This window comes from Rhinoraja longicauda, chromosome 30 (assembly GCF_053455715.1).
Source record: "Rhinoraja longicauda isolate Sanriku21f chromosome 30, sRhiLon1.1, whole genome shotgun sequence".
NCBI lineage: Eukaryota > Metazoa > Chordata > Chondrichthyes > Rajiformes > Arhynchobatidae > Rhinoraja > Rhinoraja longicauda.
The window spans coordinates 6,897,737-6,907,253 of NC_135982.1; the positions used below are offsets into that span (position 1 = coordinate 6,897,737).

At 45.4% G+C, this 9,517-nt stretch overlaps 1 protein-coding gene across 2 annotated transcripts in view; it reads right to left on the bottom strand.

Annotated features, from left to right (window-relative positions):
* Positions 1 to 1,183: 1,183 nt before the first annotated feature.
* lzic (leucine zipper and CTNNBIP1 domain containing) overlaps positions 1,184 to 9,517 on the bottom strand; it is a 12,417-nt gene continuing 4,083 nt past the window's right edge. Inside the window, exons 3-7 of one of the 2 annotated variants that reach the window (XM_078425173.1) lie at positions 7,826 to 7,961; positions 5,647 to 5,745; positions 4,587 to 4,682; positions 3,807 to 3,888; positions 1,184 to 1,469 (exon numbers count right to left, since the gene is read on the bottom strand). In XM_078425173.1, coding sequence (XP_078281299.1) covers positions 1,411 to 1,469; positions 3,807 to 3,888; positions 4,587 to 4,682; positions 5,647 to 5,745; positions 7,826 to 7,961 — 472 coding nt within the window. In that variant the 3' untranslated portion in view covers positions 1,184 to 1,410. Of the gene's footprint in view, positions 1,470 to 3,806; positions 3,950 to 4,586; positions 4,683 to 5,646; positions 5,746 to 7,825; positions 7,962 to 9,517 lie in introns of both variants that reach the window. The other variant, XR_013549156.1, reaches the window with a different exon arrangement.

A 9,517-nucleotide genomic window follows, 5' to 3' on the forward strand; every position in this document is an offset into this window, starting at 1 on the left:
GTTTCCGGTTTAAACCAGCATCTGCAGTTCCTTCCTACACTTTATACTATCTACCTTCACAATGCAGACTGGGCAATTTTAACCCTGGTCACCTAGCCCCAGCTGTACAATTAGCCCAGTACACCCTTTCCTCAGGCTAACTTGATCCCATCCAAAGTAAAGGGTCCCAACCCGAAACCTCACTTAGCCATGTTCTCCAGAGATGCTGCCTCACCTGCTGAGTTACTCCACTTTTTTTTCACTCAAAGTGATTAGTTTAGTTCAGAGATACAGAATGGAAATAGGCTCCATGGTCACCCGTTCACACTAGATCTATGGTATCCCACTTTCACACCCACTCCCTATACATTAGGGACGTATTTTTTTTACACACACACACAGGCCAATTACCCTACAAACCCGTATGTCTTTGGGATGTGGGAGGAAACCAAAGCACCCGGAAGAAACCCAGGTGGTCACAGGGAAAATGTGCAAACTCCACACAGACAGCACCCAAGGTCAGGATCAAATTGGGGGGTCTCTGGTGCTGTGTGGCAGCAGGTCTACCAGCTGCGGCTCCCTAATACAAGCTATCCCCTGACCTCCCAATGACAATGCTTACTCTTGGGAATTGTGTATTATCTAAGAAACTCTGGTGGAAAAGGGATCTTCTGGTGCCTTGGAATCGCACAAACCCTTCTTTATTGATCCAGTGCTGCCAGGACACAGGGCCTCAAAGCAAAACATAAGAATTGCACGGAACCTCGGTCTGAGATTGGATGCTTCAGAGACATGGAGGATGCAAGATGGCGCCAGGACGTGGCGAATCTGTGTGCAATGTTTCAAAAGAGGATCTATCGTACTCGTGTGTGGTGATACGATGGATAGTACACAGAACAAGCATTTCACTGCATCTGTGTACGTGTGACCATGAAGAAACCATTGAACAATGCTGTCAAGACTCGCGTTTTCACCAAAATAATTAACATTAATTATTTTACTTAACACTATTTCTTAACCTTTCCCACCGAACGAAAGATATCATCCTCAAAATGGAAACATTTAGAGGCCTGTTAACCTTTAGTTTCTTGATCAGCCTCTTGTCAACAAAGTACCCATGTAAAATCAAAATCTGTGTGTGGTCAGACATGTAAAAACTTGCTTTATCTAGATTGGAATAAAAAGAATTCATGAGGTACACGAAGATTTGGGTTTTATTTTATAAAGGAGATACGTTCATGATGCTAATTGTAGTGTTTTAAACTGAATACATACGGAAAATATTTGGAAAGGCCGGGCATACAAAACATCATGTATATACAGGTTCTATTTCAACTTTATACTTTGCTGCGGTTTATTCAAAAGTGAAACAGGACGTTAAAATACAAACAAACAGACAATTATTTGAAAAACTGGAATACAAATCTCTCCTCATTTCTTTGTGATCTCTACTCCCGAACTGGCAAGGGCAAGGATTTTATCTCCAGTTCCTGCAAGTTGATACAGAGACACAACAGGTTAGTGCCGACACTGCACTTTATTCATGGGCATCATTGCTAGAGGTAACGTCACACAACTTTCTGCCTTGAATGATTGATTGAATTTAAAGGCACAGCATGGAAACAGGCCCTTCAGCCCACCGTGTCCACGCCGACCATCGATCACCCGTTCACACTAATTCTATGTTATCCCACTTTCACATCTGCTCTCTTACACACGAGAGGCAATTTACAGAGGCCAATTAACCTACAAACCCACACGTCTTTGTGCATGTGGGAGGAAACCCACGCGGTCACAGGTAGACCGTGCAAACTCCACACAGTCAGCACCTGACTTCAGGATCAAACCCGAGTCTCTGACGCTGTGAGGCAGCAGCTCTACCAGCTGCACCACCCTTTGTCCTCCCACTTCCTTTGATACTATTTGAGATACCTGAACCCCATCATCATCGTCCCCTCATGCACTCAGGGTATTTGCATTGGCAGCAGCCCGAGGAATAAGTGAATGACACATCCATGCCTCTTTTCTGTCTGCGTTGAGACTTCAGGCAGCAGTCAGAATGCCCAGGAATGCCTCTGCCTCGTACTACAGACTGACATTCAATCTTTACTTATTCAAAAAATGCTGGAGTAACTCAGCAGGTCAGGCAGCATCTCGGGAGAAGGAATGGGTGACGTTTCGGGTCGAGACCCTTCTTCAGACATTCCTTCTCTCCCGAGATGCTGCCTGACCTGCTGAGTTACTCCAGCATTTTGTGAATAAATCGATTTGTACCAGCACCTGCAGTTATTTTCTTATATTAAATAACCTTTGTTTCGTTAAAGAAAGTGTGGTAAAATTGTGTCACTGGTGAACCTTTTATGTTGTTTCTTACAAAAATTCACATTCACATTCAATGTATCAATGTATCAATGTATCAATGTATCCATATACAGATCACTTACTACCCTGAAGCACAAGGAGCTTTGCTAATGGGGGTTTATAAAATTACAGTCCATGGTCTTCATAGACATCCTTGCTGCAGGTAAATCCACACAACTACCTGTCTTGAATGAGTGATTGATTGAATTTGAAGATACATTGTGGAAACAGACCCTTCGGCCCAGTGAGTCCACGCCGACCACCCATACACACTAGATTAGTTTAGTTTAGGGATACGGCGCAGAAACAGGCCCTCTGGCCCAGTGAGTCCGTGCCGACCAGTGATCTACACACACTAACACTATCCTACACACACTAGAGACAATTTACAATTTTACCAAGCCAATTGGCCTACAAGCCTGTACTTCTTTGGAGTGTGGGAGGAAACCGGAGCACCCGGAGAAAACCAGGGTGAAAACCCACATACTGTAGGTTAGGGGGGGGGACACACACATACGTACAAACTCCGTACAGACAAGCACCCGGGTTTCTGGAGTTGTGAGGCAGCAACTCTACCGCTGCGCCACCGTGCCGCCCTAGTTCTAAAGTTATCCCACTTTCACGTGCACTTTCCGCAAACTCGGGGCAGTTTAGAGGTCAATTAACACAGGCTTCTGGCATCACATTTGTTAAATTTTGGATTGGATCGTTCAACTGCAAACTCTTTGTTGCCAACAGAGGCCTACCTTAGTGCTGCTAAAAAGAACATGGGAGATATAATTCATCGAGAAACAAGTGGTGAAGATTCAGCAAGGGCTTTGGCATGTCCTACATGTTTAAAATTTAGTTTAATTTGCAATAATGTGAATATTTTAAATTTAATAACCTGTAAAAATACAATATAGCCTCTATTTAGCATTTCCATCTATAAGCATGACTGCGGCACAGTGTCAGAGCGGCTGCCTCACAGCTCCAGAGACCCCAGTTCGATCCTGACCACGATCCTGTGCCATCTGTAAGGAGTTTGCACTTTCTCCTTGTGATCGTGTGGGTTTTCTCCAGGTGCTTCGGTTTCCTCCCGCATTCCAAAGAAGCAGAGGTTTGTGGGTTAATTGGCTTTTATAAATTACCCCCCTAGTGTGTAGGATGCGAAAGTGGAATAACATAGAACTAATGTGATCGGGTGATCGATGGTAGGCACGGACTCGGTGGCTGAAGGGCCTGTTTCCATGCTGTATCTCCAAACTAAACTAAACTGCATATATTAATACCTGGTTAATTTATGATTAATATATGTTTTTTTTGTGGGTGGCCCCTGGAAATTTTTCGGATTGTCATTCAGACACTCGCTCAACGTAAAGCGAAACATGAACTGCACGTTTCTGGTACACTGCAACATTCATCACGGATTATTCCACTACGTGTACATTTTAAAGGATGTCGTTATGGCGCACACTTGGACTTACCGAGACCTCCAGAGACTTTCTCAAAATGGCTGAGTGTCGTGCTGGCATTCGTCAGGAGGAAGGCTTCTTCATCTGGAGTCAGCTGAAGATAAAGTCAGAATATAAATTCTGTGCAGCCTCAGAGATACACCAGCAATCACAACCTGCGCAGCAACACAAGCCAATCACTCTCAGTCACAAGACAAAATGCCACAATCAAGTGTCACTAAAATCGTAAGTCAAAGAACAATTCTGCTACTCACATAGAACATAAAGTGCTGGAGTAACTCAGTGGGTCAGACAACAACTCTGGAGGACAAGGATAGGCAATGTTTCAGGTTGGAACCCTCCAGTCGTTTGAAGAAGGGTCCCCACCTGGAGCGTCACCTGTCCACTTTCTCCAGAGATTCCGCCTGACCTGCTGAGTTACTCTCGCACTTTATGTTCTATGCTGGTTTGCAGCATCTGCAGTGCCTTGTATGTCACCCGGAGAGTTGTGAATTTGTGGAATTCTCTGCCACAGAGGGCAGTGGAGGCCAATTTGCTGGATGAATTTAAGAGAGTTAGATAGAGCTCTGGGAGCTAGCAGAATCAAGGGATATGGGGAGAAGGCAGGCACGGGTTACAAATGGCCTCCTCCTGCACCTATTTTCTATGTTACTGGGTCAAGAAAGAGTCTCGACCCGAAACATCACCCATTCCTTCTCTCCTGAGATGCTGCCCGACCTGCTGAGTTACTCCAGCACTTTGTGAATAAATACCTTCTATGTTACTGCCACTGGTTTGTCCTCAGAGAGTTACCTTTTCTTCCAGCTTCTTCAGAGCCGTGAGGATCTCAACTTTCTGCTGCATGTAGACATCCCGGGGCAGTTTTCCTACTATTACGTCTCGGTCCATCTGAAGGAACACAGTAACATCAAACCTGGATATTTAAGAAATATTGACGACAATTATTTCACACTGATATCATGGAGGCTGCATCTGTCAAAAGACAGTCGGATTTTCCTGTGAATAATTAGCGGAGGAAAGGTTGGCTGAAGCTTCTCCTCCAGGTGACTTGGCCCAGAGTGAGGTGCAGATTATAATTGGTCTGCTCTGTAGCTACAATTGGTCGAGGCATTCTTGGGGCCAAAGTCACCTGAAGGTTATTGTCCTCACTCAGTCATTAACCAGTGACCCACGCTGCAAGCTCTCTTCTGATGCCTCCCCATTGACCAGTGACGTAGACAAAGGGCAGGACATACATCTGATCTCACAACATAAAGTCGACGGACTTTGCTCGCTGTACCCAATTCATACCCAAAACAGTCTGCCGAAACAGAATCATACAGCATGCAAAGCAGCCCTTTTGTGCAATGAGACTCCAACGACTTTTACACCATAAAATGTGCCAGCTACTTTATTATCAATAGTCTTTATTACCCACAGGAACATACCACTGTGGTGAAGCGGGTAGAGCTGCTACCTCACAGCATCGGAGACCTGGGTTCGATCCTGACCTCGGGTGCTGTCTATATGGAGTTTGCACGTTCCACCTGTGACCGTGTGGGTTTCCTCCAGGTGCTCTGGTTTCCTCCCACGTCCCCGAGACGTGCGGGTTTGTAGGTTAATCGTCCTCTGTACATTGCCCCGAGTGTGCAGGGAGTGGGTGAGTGAGTGGGATAATATAGAATTAGTGTCAACAGGTGATTAATGGTCATCGTGGACACGAAGGGGCTGTTTCCGTGCTGTATCTCTACACTAAACTAAACCACCATCGGTGAAGCCATCGGTTTCTGTTCTACACTTCTCACTTCGGATCCAGACACAGCAGGCGCACGAGTTCACAGCAGATTAGCCAGCATCAGTGTAGGGTGCTCACCTCCGCCAGTCGTGTCCGCAGCTGCCCCGGCTGCTTCTTCGCAAACATCCGGATAACCTCTGGGGTTTTAAAGGCCTGACTGATAGCTGCCTGGATTGCCTGCCAAAGACAAGGAAAAGAATAACACGCTGCAACAAGGCTGCCACAAGCACACTCTACTCCGTGCCTGCAATAAGATTTTATATATAACTTCATCTGGAGATTGCACAAGCAATTAAATCAGAATGAATCCACAGTCAGACGGGGATGAGGTGGTTCCAGGCCCATTCTACTGCACAATTTCACAGACTGGAAAGGGACATGACTTGCATTCCTTCTCAGACTGGAAAGGGACATGACTTGCATTCTTTCTCAGACTGGAAAGAGACATGACTTACATTCCTTCTCAGACTGGAAAGAGACATGACTTACATTCAGGCCCATTCTACTGCACAATTTCTCAGACTGGAAAGAGACATGACTTGCATCTTTTGTCAACTTATGGCATTGCAATGTGTTTTACAGCACAGGGTTATAGTGCAGGGAATATTTCATATTTTCATATTTCATATACAGCGCGGAAACAGGCCTTTTCGGCCCACCAAGTCCGCACCGCCCAGTGATCCCCGCACATTAACACTATCCTTACACACACTAGGGACAATTTTTACATTTACCCAGTCAATTAACCTACATACCTGTACGTCTTTGGCAACATGTACACTAAACATTAAAGGCAACATGTACACGAGGTTTAATGAAGAGCTACGTCGTTACAATTAAATAGTTTTGTTAGTGACGTTGGATTGGGGAGTTACAGGTAGGTCTTTGCTCAGGTCACCCGACAGACTCAACTGCTTGCTGACAATAATGCCTGGGAGCCTTTACATCTACTGAAGGGCTCTGCTCTCAGTGCAGGACATCCTCAGCTCCCAGGTGGAATTTCAACCATGATTTTTTTTCCTACTACTGATAATTCTACTCAATAACCAAAGTCCGTCGTCTCTTTTTTGCTCTGGTTTATTTTCACCCACAAGTTTAGACCGTAATGTTGTATCCATATTGTTTTGATGTGTTTATGCTTTATTCTTAATTGTTAACTGTACGTTTGTGTTGTCATTTGTGAGCGGAGCACCAAGGCACATTCCTTGTATATGCACATACTTGGCCAATAAACTTATTCACTCATTCATTTTAGGACTCGCGTCTCTGGAGTGCGGGACTCGATTCCAGAACCTTCCAGCTCAGAGACGAGGGTGTGAGTAACTAAACCCTGGCTAACCCAGAGAGTTCAGGATAGATTCATGACAGCTGATTCCATCACCCACACTGGGCTAAAGACCAGGGCTGAGTTCCCTGTGATTGATAACTTTTTAAAACTGGAGCAAAGCCTCATCGAAAGCCAACATACCCTGAATACAATTTGCATTTAGAATTCCCACAGGTAAATTGGGCCGTGAAAACCCGCTCAGTCAAGACAAAGGGACACGCTACAAAGAAAAAAAATCTAGATATATATAATCACCTTCCAAGAGGTAAATTGCTTTGTGGAAAGGAAAACTAAATTCCTATCAATTACAATTATTGGTCACCAAAGTGAAATACTGATATTGAGATCTGATATTAATAACAAATCTTTTATTCTTAGGCTATGCTTTAATAAAAATCTAAACCCCCAACTGTTTAATGAAAGATAAACTGAACTGAAACATGAACTCCATTCCTCCTCCCGCAGTTGCTGGCTCCAGGATTCCCTGAAGGAAATACTGCCGTCATGAACAGAGACTTCAACTGTTCAGTGCAAGGATTCCCCCAACTTACACAGATACTGTAACCTTTGCTGAGGCCCAGAGCTTGAAAAACACGCACCACCAGACTCAGGAACAGCTCCTTCCTCTCTGTAATCAGGCCTCAGGATAGTCCTTCCATCAGCCAGGATATTGTCTGATTCACCCCCCCCCCCCCATTGCGAACATTGGACTTTGTCTCTGGAACTGGTGCTCTACGATACTGAGAACCGTATTCTGCACTCTGTATCTTTGCTCTACCTGTTATACTTGAGTTTGACTGCATTGTATTTATGCGGAGTATGACGTGAGCAGATGGATAGCATGCAAAAACAAAGCTTCTCACTCTGCCTGCGTACACGTGCCAATAATAAACCAAAAGTACTGATACAAAGCCCCCCCCCGCTTCTTACAAGTTGCATTCCACTGAGTTCATCAACTAATGTCATATCTCCAGACATGATTTTCTTCAGAGACTCGTTGAATTCACTCAGCTGTTCCAATGTTTCCCGCTTTGTTTCTTCATACTCTTCGGGCTCAAGTTCCTCCCTAAAATATTGGGGTAAGATAAATAAATTCAATGAGTGTAGCTGATTTCAGATTCTCGTGATAGGGTGCTACATTGGTCTCTCCGTCTCTCAATAGAAACGTGTGGAACTGCATCTATGCTTTCTCCTCGCCCCACTCTATTGATGGTATTGATTCCCAAAAGAGGGTAGAGTGTAACAATCGCCATCCTCATCTTGTTTCACCCACAACCTCAACAAGTACTGTCATCAGTACGGGCGGCACGATGGGAGAGCTACTGCCTTACAGCGCAAGGGTCCCGGGTTCAACCGTGACCATGGGTGCTGTCCGTATGGAGTTTGTACATTCTCCCTGTGACCGCGTGGGTTTTCCCTGGATGCTCTGGTTTCCTCCCACTTTCCAGAGGTTTGTAGGTTAATTGACTTGGGTAAAGATTGTAAATTGATCCCAGTGTGAAGGATTACAGGTTAGTGTACAGGGATCGCTGGTCGGTGCGGACTCGGTGGGCCGAAGGGCCTGGTTCTGTGCTGCCTCTCTAAACTAAACGAATCGATTGACAAAGTGCTGGAGTAGCTCAGCAGGTCAGGCAGCATCTCTGGAGATAATGGACTGGTTCATAAGTCAGAGGAGTAGAATTAGGCCATTCGGCCCATCGAGTCTACCACGCCATTCAATCATGGCTGATCTATTTTTCCTCTCAACCCCATTTTCCAACCTTCTCTCCATAACCGTTGACACCTTTACGAATCAAGGATCGCCACTTTAAAAATACCCAATGACTTGGCCTCCATGGCCATCTGTGGCAATGAATTCCAGATTCACCACCCTCCGACTGAGGAAAGACTGGTGATGTTTTGGGTCGGTCTACTTGCCCATCAAAAAAACACCCTCACCTGTATCCATCCATCTGTCACTTGTCAGGCTTTGGCCTGCCCCATTTCTCTTCCAACTTTCTTCCATCCCTCCACCACAATCAGCCCAACTCGAAATGTCACCTCTCCATGGGTTCCAGAGATGCTGCCTGACTTGCTAAGTCACTCCAGGACCTTGTCTTTTTTTAAAAATAAACTAGCATCTGCAGTTCCTTGTGTCTCCATCTACTCCCACCAAGTCCTTTGCCTGTGATACAAGGCTTGAATGTCTGCGATCGCTCCCACATCCTACACTTCACGTTGCCTTGGAAAAGCAGCCAACAAAATCAAGGGCCATTTACACCCTGGCCATTTTCTCGTCTTCCCTCTCCTGTCAGGCAGAAGATATAAATGCTTGAAAGCATGTACCACCAGAGTCAGGAACAGCTGCCCTCCTGCGATTATCAGACTACTGAGGGCCTGAGTTATAAGGAGAGGCTAGGCAGGCTAGGACCTTGGAGTGCAGGAGGCTGAGGGGTGACCTTATAGAGCTGTATAAGACCATGAGGGGAATAGATCGGGTAAATACACAGTCTTCTGCCCAGAGTAGGGGAACCAAGAACCAGAGGACATAGTTTTAAGGCGAGGGGAAAGATTTAATAGGAATCTGAGGGGAATCTTTTTCACACAGAGGGTGCCAGGTATATGGAATGAGCTGGTAGGGGA